Raw genomic sequence first — 20,417 nt, 5'->3', positions numbered from 1 at the left:
ATCCATAAATAAAGCCATTATATTTTCACATTTCACTACCTTTGCAGCTACACAGGAAGGTACACCTACTAGTTATGAAGTTTCACTCCAGTTAAAAGTTCAGTCCCAATAAAAACTCCATAGTTGAAATATCCCACTGGTAACTAACAAAACTAGTAACATTATAAAACAACTCTTACCATTGACACTGACTAATGACAAGATGTTATCCTGATGATCAACAAGGCGTTTTACTTCAAGGACATTCCAGCCTTCAGACCCATCATTAGAAGCAATCAACCTAAAAATTACTTCAAAAATGGAGAGAGAAATTGTCTAAATAAGCTTTCTCATTCAGAATAAAATGTAGCTATGCTTAAATAAAACACATCACTTTCAGAAAGACACAAACTGAAACATATTACACAAGTGAGACAGTACAAGATGTGTAAAACCACTTATGACCACCCATAACACCAAGAAAAAATGGGAATAAATTATTTCAGTGTTATTATTAAGGCCTCTTACTACAGCAACTATAGGATAAAACATTTCAGCCCAGTAACTCTGAAATTCAGAGAATCGGTCAACATCCGAACTTGCAGAAAGTAGAAGTGAAAAGTATTAGACAACTTTATGGATAAGTAAACTAAAAAAGAAACATCTTTCTTAAGGGCTTATCTGACTGAAAACTATTATTCCAAATGACGCAGTATTCTCTAGTAAGGCAATCAAGATCACCAGGAATTAAGACTATATTTTAACCAGTCTTGGAATTTGTTTTATCTCAAGGGCACTACAGAAGAACTGTGGGAAGTTGAGATGGAAGTTTATATAATATACTAATGTCTAAACACAAGAAGACTATTTTTAATTTGCCCCTGATTCTTTGATCAGAATATCAGATTGTTATTTTTCAGCTATGCGTTTAATCATACTGAGCGAAGTCTGTTGTTTTGCTGGATTTTTCTTCCGTATTTTGAAATTTCAGTAATTTTATAAAACGCTGTTATTTAAAAGACTCTCCACCAACAGCGTACATAGAGAACTCTGTCTCCAAGTGAGCAACAGAAACCATCATATTGTCTCATTATAGCTTTGGATAGCATAATGATTGGCAATATCTCATACTCCTGATCTTGGGATAAGGAGGCTCTAGAGAAGCCTAGTATCTGACAGCTCAGACAATGAGTTCCAGACTTTCTCCAGAAGGACAAATGTAGATTGCCACAATCAGATCTGGACAAGTGGCAATAACAGTAATAACAATAACAAAGAATACAGGAAAGTTTTGTCATGCAGATCTCAAAAAAATTTCTGAAAGAGATCAGTATTGTCTGCCTCTTTGTCAAATAAGGGAAAAAGGAAGAAGGTTGCTAATCACATCCTTATACCATTTACTTTTCCTATACAATTCCAGCAGTAGAGGAACATGAACGTTTAACAGAAATGCAACATACTCACTCAGCTCTTTGCCAACAGCTGCCGCAACACAATTTTTAGGCAATTCAACCAAAGCACTGATACCTTTGTAAAAATACAGGAGGTAAGGGAGAAAAGGATATTCATTGGCCACAAGAAAACACAGCAAACTGTTAATTGCTTATTGATAAAGCTTTTCATAATCTTCCTTACACTTATAAGTTATTATCAAAATAAAAGCATATTGCCTGAAGTGAAAGTTAAATGGCATTGGAAGTGAACAGATCACCACAGATGGAGGTAAAGTCAGGGGGCTTGGTCCTGAATCCAGCAGAATTCTGAACGTCAAAATTGAGGTGAAGCTGAGAATCAATAATATTTTTATTTTAAATACAGTTAAGATGCTTATGTCCTAATGCTGGACAATATTAAGGACACTGTGGTAATTATTGAGACGCTAAACATATGCTGTACCAAAGTTGCTAGATACTAATACTACCACAGTACGCATGATACTAAAATATCGTGCAGAGCCAGCTGAAGAAGAACAAGGCACAGGATAAGATGTCCAGCTTGCTGTTACTCTGCCTTCATCGTGCACAGAGTACCCCCAGTCTGTGCTGCCACATCATTAAAGAAAAATTCCCCAAGGAATAAGCAATCTGTCTCTTTCCCCAGACAGGAAGCAGGAGATTAAGAGGGAAGAGAGGGCCCATGCTACACATCCCATTGACCACTTCTACAGAAGTTTCAGTGGCACCTCATGCTAAGCACTACAGCGCCACTTCCAACTGGCATTTGGCATGATATTTTGTACTGAATCAAAAGAAGTATTAATATCCTCAAAGATTCAAAAGGTTTTGCCTACCACTACTCCATTCTATGACAAAAGTAAGGAAAATACTGGATCCAACTTTGAATCTGATTCACAGCTTCATAGGTATTTTTGTACAGTACGGCAATAACAACGATTTTCTTCACATGGACAGATAGTATATAAGCTTATTAACAGAAAAGCATGATTGACATTGAGATCTGATTACATTTACTGTATTTCTATCAAAACCTGCGTTTTCTACATCAAAAGTGCTGATTCTTAATAATAAAAAGAAATCTTTATTGCTCTACTACTACAAAACTTTACTTAGGAATAATAAAACTCCCGCTCGTTCACTGAGAAAGCCAGCCAAAAGATCTGGCCCACATTACAGCAAACGTGTATAAATCAGCATCCAAGGTCTAGCTCTGTAAAGTCCAAGCTAATGTACAGTTACTGAGATTTGACATACTCTAAAATTCACACAGCACAGGAGATTTAAAGCAGTCTTAATTCTGAAACGATTAAGTCCGACATTTAAAAAAATAGAGAGTGGCTCTAGTATATAATGTTATCACTAGAATTAAAGAGAATTTGCCGAGTTGGTTTTGCATCATTATACAGATCCATTTTACTTGCGCTTTAACAGCTATAATGAGTCATTTACATTTTTACCTGCATCAGTAAGATGACTGGTCTTACACAAGAGATCTAATTTTCGGTTCCAAACACATAGATCACTCCCTCCAGACAACCATACATCCAGTCTCTGAAGAACTGTCAAACACTGCAGAACAAAAATCAGATATATGTCCCCTGCAAAAGTTCTACAGGGAATTTCCCAGTGAAATGATCACGAGCTTTAGCTAGATAAAGCTGCAAGTACTATGAAATACAGTATTAAGGTGTCACTTTCCTGAGAAATATAGATTTAATTACATATTATACGTTACACTTATCCAATAACAATGCAAAAACTGATTTTTCAGTGATTTTTTCCTACTATTAACATTCAAGAACTAGTTTGACTGTAGGTTGCCTTTTCCAACACAGTAACAAAACCAAGCCATAAAATTACTTTTGTTCTACATCTTTGAAAAAGAAAATTGAGGTATCAAGAGTTCCAAAACCAAATTAAGATTGTGCCCACTTCTCAGCCACTCATTATTCACCTGTTCTTAAACCAAACACTACTGTTCATTTTAACACACCTGCCCATATAGCCCATGAGCCATACATAATAGATTGCCGTATACAACAAAACAAACATACCTAGGGTTTCCTCAGCTTACCTTTACAGTGGAATGGAAACATGACACTTTCTGAACCTGTCTGCCACTAGTGCAGTCCCAAACCTAACTTTATTCATTAAGGAAACTGAAAGGTTTTTATATATTTTAACAGCTGTGTTTCTAACTAAATGACAGATTGGGAGAGAGGTATACAGAGACTCAGTCTGCTAAACCCTGATTGTCTTTTCAATATTTGGCCAAAATTACGTATTAATAAAGGTCTGCTATGGATTTATTTTTGTAGCAAGGATTGCATCTATTTGTGAGCAATAACTAGTAAAAACCTAGTGTAATCCAATTATACCTACTGGATATTATCAGCCAATAAATTTAAACAACTTGCAGCCTGTCTCAATGCTACCTTTAAAAGTAAAAGCCAACAAAATGCCCATATAAATCTGAAATCTCTCCAGATCTAAGGATACAATAACTGTTCTATCAGCTGATGCAGTTAAAATCAAATGTTTTTTTTCTTCAGAAGCATCTGACAAAGAAAATGGTGCTATAGCTGTAATTTTGTGTGTGTGTCCATGAAGTTCAAAAAGTTTTTCTCCGGTCTGAAAAATAAAAACATGGAAAACTAAGGGTACAATTTGGAAAATGCCTACTGTAACATATGACATAGGTACCAAATTACTTTTGAAAGCAAGAATTTCTAAGAGTCTAAAATCTTCCTCTCTAAGGTAACTTATGGATTTACTTCTTACTACCTTCAGTACTGTTCAAGATCTTACCCAGAATTAAATAACATATTAAGTAGAAGTATAAAGGAGTTGTACATAACAAAAATTACTCTAAGAGTAAAAACAACCTCTAAAAGCCCTTAAGAACTAAGTCCTGTATTAAACCCATTTCATTTTAATACCAATATTGGCCATTCACTCTTTTTAGCAGATACTACAGTAATTCAGATTTGTTGACAAAGCCTCTCTTGAAAAAATTTTTTATTATTATGGTAAACACAGCACTGACCATTTCCTGACAGCTTTATTTAGAATGTATATTATCTACAGCTTCAAGCTGGTGGTTTAAATAACTGCAGCTACTTCTGCTCTGTTTAGTTAGATGGCAAAATCCCACAAAGAAACATGCAGAAGCATACTGGCATTTTAAACATGCAATTAAAATACAGGGTAGTTATAACTGTAAACTTCTTTATACTTGTGGGTGAAGTTTTTAAACTAAAACTATAAAATACTTACTTTAACAAAAACATAATAAAAATCCTACAGAAGTAGAAAATGGAACTCAGTTCCTAAGCTGGATATTTAAATGAGTTCTACATTCACAAACTGCTTAGAACACTGAGTATATATACTCAGATACATGGTTTTGAATATTCAAAACCAATTTCCTTTTCCAAATTATAGAATTATAAAAGGCCTTCAACAACAGCAAAGCACTAACTGAAACTGCTCAAAGGAGAGGAAAAGTTTCAAGTTCCCCCTTCCGTATTTTAAAATTACGCCATCATAAATGTCACACAAATTTTTCAGAAGGTTTCTAAAAGAAGTTTACAGTCTGAGATTTCCTTTTCCAAATTATAGAATTATAAAAGGCCTTCAACAACAGCAAAGCACTAACTGAAACTGCTCAAAGGAGAGGAAAAGTTTCAAGTTCCCCCTTCCGTATTTTAAAATTACGCCATCATAAATGTCACACAAATTTTTCAGAAGGTTTCTAAAAGAAGTTTACAGTCTGAGATTTCCTTCTTCCTTAATTTGAATGTTTGACACTCACAGTTCAGACAGCACAGTATGTCTCCCTTTTAGACTTCCTACTGAACAATCTAACTAGCATACTAGCCCTCCTTAACACAGGTCTCATGCTCATCCCTTCTCTGTAATTTTGTCAACGATACGGAGACACAGAGCAGAAGAGCAGAACAGTGGGTATCACGCTTACAGAGCACTATTTCCATGATAAATCTAATGTCTTAGTAAGGTTTTCAGAAGTTGTAAGATTTTATCACAGCAAGCAATTAAGGCCTTTTTTCTGCACTGCATGAAATGTTTAACTTCCAATGACCTTGAAGTCTTTCCAATACAGTTTTGTGTTAGCTCTCCATTTAGTCTAATCAGTTATGCTACAAATAGATATTGCTAATGAGCCACTGAAATGTACTTAAAACTTAAGGATATATATATAAATCTTGGCAGGATTAGGAACTTGCTATGTTATTTGTTGAGTTACTAGTCAACATTTCAGTGTTTACAGCAAACACCAAACATATTTTAAAAGAAGAATTAAAGCCACAAGTTCATACACACTTCTGCTTTTCACATCATCATTTCATCTCAAGTCTCTCTAAAATCACTATGTCTTCCCAAAACATTCTAACTTTTAAAACCTGTTGTTCTCTTGGGCTCACACAACTTTTACTTTCCTAGCTCTCCTTTGTAAACCAGGACTTGACAGACTCCCTCCACTTTTACATTTTCAAACAGTAGCTCTGCAGCAATTCTTATTTATTCTGCTTTTTCATTACTAGACATTTCTAACTCCTCTCCCCAACTTCTACCCTCTCCAGGGCACACAAGCTACCCCCCCCAAAAAAGAGCTAACCTGAGCATTCCACAGAAATATGATTCCATCATCTCCTGCAGATGCAAACCTGAAATGAAAAAAAAAAGAAAAAAAGGGAAAAAAAGCTGTGAAAATTTCCATGTAGCATAACATAATGGAAAAGCAGTAAACAGTTATGGAAGAAAAATATTTCAAGATGTATCAGGCTCTGGCTTTAAAGCATAAACATGTATTCGTCAATCCCAATTACAGTTTTTAAACTGAAGTCAGTACATTTAAATAGGTATTTATCAACATTACTTAATATAACAACAAGGCTTAAGAACTCCAATACATACTACTATAAATAGAATCCCACATTACAGCACCAATTTGCTTGTTTAAAAATATGAGCTCTTACACACCAAATAACACCAAACTCTAAAAGCAAATACTACTAGTCTGACCCAACTGACTGCAAGACATGTAACAAATTACAAACCACTCATCTTAAGTTCAGCCCAGGAGTAGAGGAGCCCAGTATTTATCATAAAACTTTAAACTGTGGCTTAAAAGAACTCCCAAAGAGAGTGCATTTAAGGTGCTAAATTTGACTTCTGCTCAAAATCCAGCTGGAAGGCATACCATATGAGGAAAAAACAGGTTCATATTAGTGTGTTAATCTCACATCAACAAAGTCTGACCTAAATTGGATCTTCTTCCCTGGGCTAGAGCGAATATCTAACCATCTGCCTACATTTGTGCCTTATCACCACCACAGCTACCCTGTAGCTAGAGCACACATCCCAGCTATCCCAAGTGAAGGCATAGCATGAGTCTAGAACAGAAGCAGGACCTTCCATAGAAAATGGAATTCAGTTGTTACTTGCAAATATACCTACCTTCTAATTTTTTTCCCCTTGTTTTAAGCCTTCACCAAGGGTTAAACAGTTAATATTTAGAGAACTAACTAAGATTTGTACTATATGCAAGAAAGTCATGAAGAAGAGAGGCTACATCACTTCTGAATTTTTTTTTGTTACCAGATGTGACTGGTTTCATTAACTGTAAACACGTCCTTTCTTTTAGACTCTTTGCAAGTACAAAGGTTGTGAAAGTTGCTAACGGAGTAAGTTTTCAGGCATAAAGCCGTAGGCTCCCCCCCGCTTTCTTCCACATATTCTCCTGTTTTATTCTATTATAGTAAAAAAAGTGTAAGCTGTACTTTATTCATATCTTTCATTATTTTATATCCAATCAAGCCCCTTCTTTAAAAAGATTAGAGCAAAAAGCAATCTTCGATGCATATCTCTGGTAATATTAATTTCTTTAGTTGCCTTTTAGCTCTATTATATCTTGTTTTGTCACAACAACAAGAACTTAAAATAGTAAGACTCTCACAATTCAGCAATAACCCTTTAAATTCCAATTCCTTTCTTGAGTAATACTGGAGCTGTGTGCCACTTGAACAAAATTCTGGGAAGAAAACTGGTGTTTGAAAGAAGGCATGACTGTAATTCATCAACACAGAAGTTCAACAGAGTGCTGTTTTGTGCGTTTTCCTCCTCATCTTCCAACCAGGATTTCTGTTTAAATATAAAGGTATATTGTAGAGTCAGTTATCCTACAGTTACATTGTGTTCACTAAGGTGGAGGTTCATGGGTCACCTGATTCTTTTCCAGGCATGATCACCATCATCTATAACCTCGTCTGTTTCCTGAAGGAGCAAGGAATGGTCAAACGAGCAACAAAAAAGCTATTCTTAAAATACGTTATGAACTCTGTTTAGTTTAATGTGTCAAATGCTAGCGTATTACATGCAATTTTATCTAGTCCATTTTTTGGAAGACTTTTGCTGAGGCTTAGCCTTCTTTAGTGATCTTCCAATCAGTACGACCCTTACTTCATGTTGAAAAACTACAAGAGAGAAGAAGGAAAAAAAAAAACCAGCTTTCTGTTACATTTATACAGGATTTATTTCGTGTCTTCAGAAACCAATCTGAGAAAATATTCCACTCACTGGTTTTAGCTGAGCCACTGAGAAAGCAAGAAAATCCTTCTGCAAAATTCTCAGTAAGATGATATTATCTAAAGACCTGAAGCGTGAAACTTGGCTTACAATAGTTGACAAAATGCACACAATGGAATAACTGCAGAAACTAAATAAAAACATCTCAGAAGCTGAGTAACAATACTAATTTTACTGAAAAGAATCAAGTGAAAAATATTACCAGCTGTTTAACAAACCAGAAGCTACCATATTCTTGATAAATAAAACCTTAGGATTACTATCCAGTGAAGTGACTCTACTAAACTCCTCAAACTCTCAGAATATTAACCAGCTATATAACTTACTCCTTATCCATATACTATTTTATAACTTATCTTCAACGTGGCCATCCAGGCTTTACTTTTCCACTGATTATCATTAATTTAGCTTCAATAATTTACCTGGTACCATACAATGAAGCCCAAAATGGCAAAAGATTTCTTTGCATCAGACAGTGTGTGTACTCAACGAATACTCTGGTATTTCTATAAAGACTGATTAAATTTATTAAGTATGTGTTTGGGAAAAAACGTACTTTGACGAAATAACTTGTCTGGGAAAAAAAAAGGACTCAAAAAACCGTACAAGATTCTTCCATTTTTATATGAATCTTCTGGTGGATTACTATAATGTAGAGAAATAAATTTTATGGTAATGCATGTAACTTTTCTGATATATATATTTATGACATTAAGAATGAAAACTGACATGCTAAAAATTCTCCATGGAGTCTTCTGTAAAATTTTAATACAGATATATTTACAAAATTATTAAAAAATAAGATTCTGCAGGCATTCCAAATTTGAAAGAGATCACCTGCCCGATCAATTCGCATAGGGAAGCAGAGAACCTTACTTCACAAAACACCTGCCATACACTACAAGAATATAAACAAACCCTCTTACCCATGTTAACTTTGTGTAGTGTATTGATGAATATATTAGAAATCCCTTTCTGTGCCTAATCCATATAAGATATAAATTACTACAGCTCTTAACAGAGAGACTCTTGCCTATTACTTAACATTCTCAGTTCTAAAGGTTTTCTAGTTAATTCTCCACATCGGCCAAGAGTCACTATTTATTATTGACTAAAGGTTTCACAACCTTACTTTTAAGGCAGATAAATATTTCCTCTCTTGCAGGATTAAATTAAATTAGATAACATGCAAGGCTAATTTAGACAAAGCTAGGAAAAAAGCCAGGTCATAATGTAAAACTATCATAATTCATTCTCTCAATCACACTTCCAAAGTTATAATGGTAAATGTAGTGACTTAATCTCTGCTTCATAACCAGTTTTCCAGTTTTTAGATAACTCTGTCCTCAGAGTTCACAATAAAGTTGGACCTAGCTACAAGGAACTAAGAACAGAACAGATAAATATTGTCATAGAATATACAAAAAAAGTGCACAAAGCTAAAAACTGGAAGAAAGAAACAAAGGAACTAACAGGTTTCAAAGAAGTACAGCAAGTTGAACAAGATCAAATTGGAGGAGATAGGTAATGCAGAGATTAGGTATATGTTGAATTTTACTAAGTAGTCATTCTGAAGAAAGTGGTGAAAATTTCAAAATTTCAAAGTTTCAGAAAAAAGTTGCATTAACCGTAGGTCAAGTGAATTAAGCACTAGAGTTTCAGAAGAAAGTGTAACAAAATATTGGAAAGAAAGGAATAACAACATTGAATATTGTTGAGAATGTCATGTTCAATTGCTACAGTGTATCTTTAGGAGTCTGTTACATTATTCTGTAGAAACAAATAGTGAAATAACAACTGTCCTTGACTCAAAAATGTAAAGCACATGCATCCACTCAGAATAGAAGCACAGAGTACTGCATATTGTCCTGGGAGAAAGTGTGGGTATGCATGTACAGTAGGGAATGTTCAACCCAGGAACAGCCTAAAAAAGAAGGGCTGAATTAGCTAAAGGCATTTCTTTCAAACAAATTAATTAGTACCAAGAAACATAACTCCATCACCATTATTTTCTCATGAAAGTACAACTTACAAGAGAAGCCAAAAGATGTAGTAACGTACCACGAAAATGAGTGTTCATCCCTTGCCTTTTTTAACCCCAGGCTTTGGCTGCCCTCCCCCATCAAAAATAAAAAGAAAGGATTAAAAATATTGCTACATTTTCATAAATATTCTCTGAAGTATTGCCAAGAACGCTGTGAAACAATTTGAAATGCAATTTCATACCTGCAATCATCTATTTGCACTAGAAATCGTACTATATCTTGATGACCTTTCAACACAAGGAGCTCCGTGTAAGGATTCTGTATTTGTTCTTCACCAATTGTCTGTACGGATGATTTCTAAAATTCATAAAAAAGGAATTAAATTTATTTTGTACTGACATAATTATTTTCATCAGGTCTTTGTAATGTCTAACAATCTACGTATAGACTCATGTGTGAATGTATAGTTATATTTGAAGTTAAATTAAGTTTCTGAAATATCATTTTGCCTTAATGAAAATCATTACAAAAGATCATTTCTTATTATTTCAAGTAAATAACAGCTTTCTATAGCATGTATTTTAAATTATAATACAGCATTTTCTGTTTAACAAAAACATTTTGTACTGCTTTAATCACTGATACACCAAGATGAAAACCCAGCTTAGTCATGAGCTGTCATGTGGAGCCAGCTTCATGATTCAATTCACCATACATTCAGTTTTTCATTAAATTGCACCTCTTCCAAGAGGTCGGTGAACCTCTCATATCTTTCACCTACAATTTTAAAATCCTACATAAAGACGACATACTTAAAATAAATAAGAATAAATGCTGTTCTGTTACATAATATATAAATCAACTGTTGGGACTCTATTCACAAAATAGCAAAGCAAACTGCTTTAAAATGATTAATCATTCTCTATGTTCTTTTTAGAACAGCATCTGCAATTATCCCCAACTAGACTATTAATTAAAAGAACAATCAATCACTCAGAGCAAGCTGATCACCAGGCAGGGTCAATAAAATATTGCATAGTACTGCAGTTTCAAGGCACGATAGTTCTGCTAATCTCAATCATCAGTTTGTTTCAACAGAAGACAAGTTTTTGGTATTTAAGGTCTTCACATTCTGGAACAACTTGCTATTAGACATTATTTAAAAAAAAAAAATCTAAATAGCTCAGTAGTAACTCAGTTACAGCACTCTCCTCCTTCTAGATTTATTTTACACGACAGTCAACACCAACTTACTTCCAGGACTGTCTCTTCTTTGAGGACTTCAACAGAACCTACACTGTAAAACAGTAATTACTGAACACTGTACAACATGCAGCATACATGATAGGTAATCCTACGTAAAAGACAAACATCCTATCTTCAGAGGCTTCAACATTTTCTTGCAGGAATAATAAATTATTACTTCCGTATTGGTACTATGACACTATTCTTCAGAAGTTAAGAATGACAAAGTTAATAAATAGGGAAGGAAATCCGTGTTTATTTTTAAAATGAAGAGGCTGTCAAAATGCTAGTTCTTGTGATTTTATCTTGCTTTTGTGCTATCTGATGCATTTCATAAAGCAACTGTTCCTCATTTTATGCAATTACGTGAGAATAGTAGTTCCCATTTAAAATAATGCAAGTAGAGCCTGCATAGTTATAAAGAAAAGTTGGACAAATATGGAAACTTGGAGTTCAGCTGTCAAAAGATAATCAAAACATTCCTTAAAAAAATTGAGAGGTCTAAAAATCCTAAGCAAATCTCAGCAACACTGGATGACATTAGCAATACTGTAGTCAGAAGACTTCAATTTTTATTTACTAAAAGAAACATACATTCACAAAACAATTGTAACACCACTTTGAAAAAGTCTGAATTTGTAACATTAACATCCCCATTCTATATTCTGTTGTTGCTTCTTATTCACAACAAAACAGTGCTAATTCTTTTGAACAATGTATCTAATCTTATTTTTAATTAATTCTAAGAATGCCTGTGAATATTGAAAGGTACAGTGCTGATGAAGTACTATAGATAACAAAAAAATAACAGGTTTACCCCAGTACTGTCATACAACAAGCTATGCTCTCTTCAGATCTTCACGAATTTTTACCGGTGTTGGGTTACATGTGCATTCTTTCTCTGAAGAAATCTATTTTTTATATAATCTATTAATTGAACTCTCTTGTAGCAACACCAAGTTTTTAGAAGAGAAAGCTAGATGCTGATGCTAATGGAATCCATTCCCAACTTGCATGTTTTTATGCAGGACCTGTAAGCATCACTACGATAATCAGTAAAAAAACAACATTCATCTTCAGAACTTCCTATAACCCTCATGATCTGAAGCACTTAAAAATGGGATTTTCAAAAGCAATTCACCAAAAATATGGTTTCAAGAGTACACAGGCATACTTATGTATGTATCATGGAGCATGACAAATTAGCTTACATGGACCATGATGCTACTGCAGTTAGACTGCTCCCATTACCAGAGCCACCCTGCTTAAGACGCACACCATGACCATCAACTGAAGAGATTCAGGAGCTTAAGTCTAAATTATTTTCAATTCCATAGTAAAACAAGAAATGGGTAAGTAGAAATTTACATTTTATGAATTTAGGACAGCTTTTCCAGAGGCTTTCTCTATTCACCCAGTGCAACGTCACTCTAATACATCTGGCCTTTTCATGACTGGTTGAAGCCACAGCACATGACACAAACACCGTAAGTCCATAGCCTACACACTGCTCTGAGTTTCTTTATCTATTTAAGAAGAGTACAGAGAGAATTAATGGTTATGAAGATGACCTTTAGAGGAAACAATATTACATAACACATGAAAAAAGAAGTTCAGGGACTAACCCTTATCAAAATTTGTTATTCAGTTTTTCCACAGAGAGGCAAAATGACCACAGAATCACAGAATCACTAAGGTTGGAAAAGACCTGTAAGATCATCAAGTCTAACCATTACAAAAAAAAAAAAACAACAAAAAACCACACCACACCAAAACAACCCACCCACACCACACACCACCATGCCCATCAAGCCACGTCCCACAATGCCACATCCACACGCTCCTTGAGTACCTCCAGGGAGGGTGACTCCACTACCTCCCTGGGCAGTCTGTTCCACTGTGTCACCACTCTCTCAGTAAAGAACTTTTTCCTAATATCCAGTCTGAATCTCCCCTGGCGCAACTTGAGGCCGTTTCCTCTTGTCCTGTCACTTGTCACTGGGGAGAAGAGACCAACACCCACCTCTCTGCAACCTCCTTTCACGTAGTTGTAGAGAGCGATAAGGTCTCCCCTCAGCCTCCTCTTCTGCAGACTGAACAACCCCAGTTCCCTCAGCCGCTCCTCATAAGACTTGTGCTCCAGACCCCTCACCAGCTTCGTTGCCCTTCTCTGGATGCGCTCCAGCACCTCAATGTCCTTCTTGTAGTGAGGGGCCCAAAACTGAACGCAGTATTCGAGGTGCAGCCTCACCAGAGCCAAGTACAGAGGCATGATCACCTCCCTGCTCCTGCTGGCCACACTATTTCTGATACAGGGCAGGATGCCGTTGGCCTTCTTGGCCACCTGGATGATCACCATCATTCAGCAAACCTGTGGTAGCAATGGGAACAGAAGTCCTGTGGATCGGGTTTAACGAAGCTACAAATGGCAGAATGAAAGAACCTGACCACACCTTGACTCATGCTCATGCTTTATTAAATCACAGCATAACTAAACCATAGCCAGAGTTTAGACTTTGGAGAGGGACACACACCAATGTAGTTTTCTAGCCCATCTTAGAAAGCTGTTGCATATTTCCCATCTTCCTTGTAAAAACAACTGCACACAAACCTGCTAAATACACCTGCAATACAACCAACATTTTGACTGATGACAAAGGTCAGAGGCATTCCCAGACATGGTCATTCCACATTGGTACAGACTCAAATTTCCACCAAATTACTGGCATTTGAAACCACCCATGATACTGTCATGGCTTACTCACGTACAGCAGCTGAAAAAGAATTACTTCCTCATATTTGTCTAGATTATAAAAGCACTAAGTGTTGGGAGTGCAGTAACAGTGTTAATTAACCCTTGTTAAGTCCAGGCCGAGAACTTCAGCTGAGTCTTAGTGGCAAGAAAATGTCAATAATCTCTCCCTCAAATCCAGCAAAACTCTTCTTCCCAGTAAGGCAACAGGAAGGATGTCAGTGTTTGGTGCACTACATAGACCTGGTTTATTTTATGGATGGGAAACTGAGAAGAAATGCTAGAAGACTACTACAGGCTACAACTAAGCCACACAACTAGTATGTCACTGCCTGTAATTTACATTATCGACCGGTGAGTCCCGCGGGCAGGACTCCATATGCTTGAGCTATACAACATAACCCCCACTTGCCCAGGAGGCGCTGAGCAGGAGGGAGGAAGCCGGGGCGCTCCTGACAGGAACGGCTCCCAAGGCCTTTAGCTCCTGGACAAGCTCAGCTTGGGGGTTTTGCTGTTTGCTTTTGGGGTTTTTCCCCTCCCCTCTTTCTCTTCAACAAAGCTTGCAACCCCTTCTAACAGCCAGAAAGTCTCACAGGCTGCGGGCTCGCCCTGAAGGTCCCTTGCTCCGGAGAGCCCGGCGCAGGGCCCGGCCGCGCTACCACGGAACAGCAGACCCACCCCGACGCACAGGCCACCGCCCAGCGCCCCCCTTGCTCACAGCGCTCCCCCGCCCCAGACCTAAAGCTCCCCACGGCCCTCCACCGGCACCGTCCTGCGTGAGGGCGGCTGTCCCCACGGGCAGACCCCCCGGCCCGGCCGGCGGCTCCTGACTGAGGCAACAACGTTCCCCTCCCCCCCACGCCAACGGCCCTGACGCTCCTCCTGGCCCCGCCTCCCGCCGCGAGCTGCTCTGCCCCCTCCTGCCAGGCCCGCCCGCCGCCTTACCTCCGCCAGGCCCTGCGGCTCCCGGCCGCCGCCGATCAGCCACCGCAGCATCGGGAGCGGCACCTGCGTCCCCCCAACGGGCGGCTCGCTACGGCAGCGCCACCGGACCTCGCCGCCTGCTGCACTCGGCGGGGTGGCCGGGGGCGGGGGCTCCCGCTGAGGGAAAGGCCTTCTTAATCGAGCTCCTCGCGGAGAGCAGCCCTCCAGCGGGCGGGGCCGAGAGGGGTCTGAGCAATCGATCGCCGAGTGGGAGCCATGCCGCCGCCGGGGGGCGCTGTGAGGGGGCGGCGGTGTGGCGGGAACCCTGAGGCGGCGGCGGGAGCCTCAGGGGGGTCGGGATTAGTCTGTGGGCGCATTCTGCAGTTTAACTGCTGAGCGTATTAATTCCGCACAAGGGACAAATAAAAATATTCGCTAGCTTTTTACTTGCTGGCTTCCAGTTTCAGAGGAAATCTATGCTACAACAAAAGACTAATTATTACTATTTTATTCTGACCATCCTACCCGTTTCCTGAAGCAAACGACCACCAAAATTTTCTGTATATAACAGATTAGCCTTGGCTGTGACTGTTTTCATTCTCCTTTGCTGAAACTCCTTTAGGTCTGCGATGTCCTTGTCAGGATGGAGTAACAAATACTGTGCAAATACACCACCTTCAAAATGCGGCTGCACCATCAGGCTGAACAACGGCCTCGCATAATTCTCAGTCCAGCTCTTCCTCTGCCCTTAACGCAATGATCTTGGCAGCCTTTATGAATGTTAGGTGCACACGGAGCAAGATTGCAAAACCCAACCCAAAAGGACACACAAACCCCGTTCTTGAGCAGACAGAGGTAACAAAGAAACCCCCAACGTGTGTAAACCTGTCCAACGGGCGCTGCCCTGTAGGTGTGAATCTACACATTTCACTTGTCCTCTTGCCTTTCCACCCACATTGTTTCAGGTAATCAACACCGCACGGTATCATGAGACATGCCTGAGATTTCCCAAACACACCTAGAGCAGGAGACAATGGTGGTTTGCTAAAACCTGTACTTCTAGTAATGACCAACCTGTGTGTGGAAAGCACGGGATGCATCCTAGGTCTAGGATGAAATGCTGCTGTATTGACGTAAGTTTGACAACTATTGGTGGTGTGCAACCTGAGTATTGCCATTTGTTAACTTCTGTGAATTCTCTGCAGCTTCTCAGCAAAGTAAAGTTGAGGACAACCATAAACCAGCTTTAAAGTAGGAAATGTTTACTCCTACTTCAGCATTCTCCTGCTTTTCCATTTCAGTTCAGCTGCGCTAGATTCCCAGCTCAGAGGTGCTGTTCCTGCTGACTAAGGGCACAGCCAGTGCGATTACTTTGTGCATGCAGCTACATCTGCCAGGGTTTCCATGGTAATATTTTACCACCACCAATCTGCTCTTCGGCAGTCTCCCTAAATGGCATGGCATCTTCTCCAAACTGGCAAGTGTTGACTCATTTCATTGCGTCTCATTTATTGAAAGGAAGCACCGCGCAGCATAACACTACTTGCAGTTGTATGGCCTGTAATCCTCAAACACAATATCCATAGTGATATCCCCTCCAAAAACAAAAAAGAGGGGACAGCATTTACTACACCAGATGTGGGGACAGGGAATGCTGCTTGCTCAAGTTAGCAACATGAGTAAAGATCTTCTTTCTTCTTTAATGTGGTGAGAAAAACACACTCTGCAACTTTACCTCTCCTTTTCTGCCATACCTACTTATTTTAACCTATGCTGCTGTATCACAATTCACACATCTGGGAGAGACAGGATAGAAAAAAATGCAGTGCAGTACTATGCTGAACAGCATCTTTGTAGATAAATACAGAACTTTGACCTTCATGGTAGTGTCTGGAAGGCTGTAGGTGGTGTACTGTCTTTGTAAGGACCATGCTGGAATGTGTTCCTCAAAACAGGAGCTAGAAATGCACCAGGTCCCTGCATGGTGAATGTGGAGCCTTGCATGACTTTGATGGACTTCAGGAGAGTGCCTTTTGTCTTGTTAATTAGACCTGAGTTCAGAACTCTGCTTCTGAGCATCTTTGAATTCCTTCTTTAAACTAACAATGCAGTCTGCTTCTGGCTCTTTTACTCCATTTTCCATTTCCCTACCTTTGTACATTGTATGAATTTCTGTATACTTCTTTTTTAAGTCCTTCTTGTAACCTCAAAAAAACAGTTGTTGCTTTTGTTGCTGTTGTTGTTACTCCAAACATCTAATGTATTATACACTTCCTGGAAGCAAACCCAACTTCTCTTGTTTCACAGCGTAGTTTGTACAGGTACTATGTTTGTCATGATGTCTAGGTAAAGAGTGCAATCCACTACAGCATTCCAGTTGCCAGGCCGAGACGCAGTGTCTTCTGCAATGTAATGGCTTGTTGCTGTCAATTGTTGGCCATTGGTGAAGAGTTGCATTAAGGCTCTTAAACAATATGAAAATGATGGGTCTGTTTGAGGATAACTGTCGCTGCAGAAAATCTGCAGCACATGTTATGATTACACTTCCAAAAGGAGACTCTCTTCCACAAACTTGCCATTTCTTGTCCGTGAGCCTTTGTAGCTTGACGGAGGAATACTTTTTCTTTCTAGCTTCTAGCTTCCCTTTTAACTAGCCCCGATAAGATCCTGGCCTCTGCTGTAGCAATTAGGCACAGAAACTGTCACTGGGTTATCTCTTCCTCTCTATGCTCTCTTAATTAACATTTCTAATATGTCACTTTAATTGTTTAGCTCTTGCCTGGCTTCTTTTGTTAGATCAATCAAATACACCAACACAAACCTCTGAAAATCCCAAGTCTTCAGAAACAGTCATTTTACAGTCACCTCGTTAGACGGATAACATTAATGTTCCCATGAGCTTTGCATAGTGAAAGTACTGTGCAGCGATACCACAGGGTTTGGATGCTTAGCATTTGTAACTTCCCCAAACACCGTCACTTTTGTGTCACAGTTATATATGGCATTTTCATTTTCCCATCATGTTATCCCTGAAATAGTCATTAACAGTAAGAAGCTTTTCGCAAAGTCATCTGCAGTCCCACTAATAAACTGCATAATGCCTTAGTTTACTGTAGGCATCAAGACACTTAAACAAATAGACCAATTTGTTTGCTGCCTGAACTTGCATATATGTATGTATAGGTATCTGTATGTATTCACACACATACAAAACACACAGGTATAGATCTCTGTAGCTAACATAGGTACATCAGAATTTAATTTTCTATAGGAGAGAGAAAAGCAGATTAATGCATTGACATTGCTTCTCTGTTTACAAATTGCTGAAGACTATTACACTTTCCTCAATGCACACAGTTCAAATTTTTCTATAGATTATATTCATCAAATAGAGTAGCTAGGAACAAGTAAACAGTTTAGAATCAGTCTTATTTTAGGAATTACTCAGATTTTTACAAAGAAGGTACTAGAAAATGTTATTTTAAAGATGACTTCTCTGAATCAGTCTCTATACCTTTGAGATACAGTTAGTTGTGATTCAGTTTCAAAATCCATGCCTAATCCAGACAGTATTTTCCCTTATGTCTAATAATAATATAATATAATATCAGTTGAAAAGTGCCTGCGAGGATTTCACACTCTGCCAGGATCAAATACAGTCCAAAACACTTCACATATTAAAGAAACTGAGTTAGAAGCAGAATAGTCCAGCCAACAGATATTTCAATGGACAGCCTATGTTATGCTCCTCTACAACCAACATATGGCCTTAAAAATCCATCCTGCTGTTCCTTATATTCAATGGATGTTAAATCTATCCTCTTAGGAAATGGCTAATGGGTCGTGATGTTGCATTCCCCAGGTCAGGTGAGTGATACAAATGCTCAGACACCTGTTATTCCTGCAGAAAAGTTATCCCTTTCAATCCGTAGACCCTCTTAGAGGTATGAAGTGGCCCTGGGTGATGGGGGATAGCACAGCTAAGTGTCACTTGCATCGTTGTGGTACTTGAGGCCACGCTGTCTAACCAGCTCACTTAGTGACTGAAGGGGATGAAAAGGGCTGAGTTAAAAATCGATCCTGTGTCTCTTGCCAGCTCAAGGTTGCTGTGGTAGACCAGGGCAACCTGGGGGCATTCCTTCAAGCATTTGATGCATTTTGTCACATCACCACCTATCTTGCATCTAACCATGAGCATACAGAGGTTTAGGAGAAGGGCAGGAGATCATCCAGCAACGCCAACCAAGCACATTAAGTTCCCCCTTGTGGCCTCAGTCCAGGTTGCGCTAGGCCTGGGATATTAGCTTCATCTAGGTGAGCCTGGGTTTAAACTCCTCTAGGAACTTGCTAGCGAATGAAAGTTCAACCATGGGTGGTAATTAACTTGACTGTATGTATCCTAAGAGGGTTTCTGCAGTGCCAGACGCAGTGTTGTCTCTGAGAGCAGAAATGTTTCTCTCCTGAAGAAGGGATCAGCTGCTTCCATCAAGAGAAGTTGGAATTGCCAATTGGCCAAAGAAGTGCATGGATTCCGATTCATAAATGCAAATAAATGATTTTTCATTTTACCAGATTTTTGGGGCTGCAAGAAAAGACTTTGTCATCCCTACCAGTCAACAGCTTCGGCTACCCTTGAAGCCACATTAGAAACTCGTGTGTTGCCCAATTATATAGGATCCCCTTTGCATGCTGCCTTCTTTCTCTGTTCATCAGGTGATCCATGATGTGGGCAAATACACAATAACTCTGCCCCTCGAGATAGATGTCCTTCACGGTCCACCTTGCCGCAAGGACCATGTGGAGTAGGACAGGCAGGTTCCCAGGTCTTTGGCCCTGGAGCAGCTCACTCAATGGAAGGATCCAGCAGTAGGTACCTGAGTGCTTTAGGGTCTTATGGCTGTGATGCAGCTCATCAGATAAGCTGAGATGAAGTCCGATAGCGCAGTGTTCTCATCCGCTCCTTCATGGAGAATTTCAGGAGACTGGGGAGGAGTGGAGGGAAAACTAAATGATAAATTGGTAAAATTCTCAAGGAAATGGGATCACCTCTCTCCCCTTCACTTTCGATTTAACATCTAAGTGTGCAAAATGTGTATTAAGTTCTCCTGTCTGGTCCGAATCATAAAAGCTCACCAAAAGTGCAGATGAATACTAGTAGTGGGGAGAAGTTACCCACATGTTTCTAACAGCAAGAATTTGTATTTAGTTGTAATTTCTGGCAAAGATTTGGGTCAGTTCTCACTTTTGCCACACTGGGTTTGAAATCCCCTAATTAAAATCAAGAAAAGACTTACTTTTATACTAATTTAATGGATTAGAAATGTGGTCTGTATATTTCCATTTTCAATGCTTTGATTTGCTGCATTACACAGGGTTTTTGTGCTTGAATGATCACTTTTCTGCCTCCATGAACTCTGTGGCCTTCTCTGTCATATGGCTGATGTTATTTTGTGTTTTCTACTGCAT

The 20,417-nt window shown here is 38.8% G+C and overlaps 1 protein-coding gene across 2 annotated transcripts in view; it reads right to left on the bottom strand.

The window, feature by feature from the left end:
• WDR41 (WD repeat domain 41) overlaps positions 1 to 15,023 on the bottom strand; it is a 28,031-nt gene extending 13,008 nt beyond the window's left edge. For both annotated transcript variants that reach the window (XM_059833513.1, XM_059833512.1), the window contains exons 1-8: positions 14,973 to 15,023; positions 10,272 to 10,387; positions 6,076 to 6,124; positions 3,936 to 4,067; positions 3,511 to 3,573; positions 2,894 to 3,005; positions 1,444 to 1,506; positions 180 to 290 (exon numbers count right to left, since the gene is read on the bottom strand). In XM_059833513.1, coding sequence (XP_059689496.1) covers positions 180 to 290; positions 1,444 to 1,506; positions 2,894 to 3,005; positions 3,511 to 3,573; positions 3,936 to 4,067; positions 6,076 to 6,124; positions 10,272 to 10,387; positions 14,973 to 15,023 — 697 coding nt within the window. The remainder of the gene's footprint in view (positions 1 to 179; positions 291 to 1,443; positions 1,507 to 2,893; positions 3,006 to 3,510; positions 3,574 to 3,935; positions 4,068 to 6,075; positions 6,125 to 10,271; positions 10,388 to 14,972) is intronic.
• Between the last annotated feature and the right edge of the window lie 5,394 nt (positions 15,024 to 20,417).

The sequence above is a fragment of the Gavia stellata genome, chromosome Z (assembly GCF_030936135.1).
Source record: "Gavia stellata isolate bGavSte3 chromosome Z, bGavSte3.hap2, whole genome shotgun sequence".
In the NCBI taxonomy this organism is placed as follows: domain Eukaryota; kingdom Metazoa; phylum Chordata; class Aves; order Gaviiformes; family Gaviidae; genus Gavia; species Gavia stellata.
Note: the sequence above shows the minus strand (reverse complement) of the source record. Positions and strands in the feature narration are given on the sequence as shown.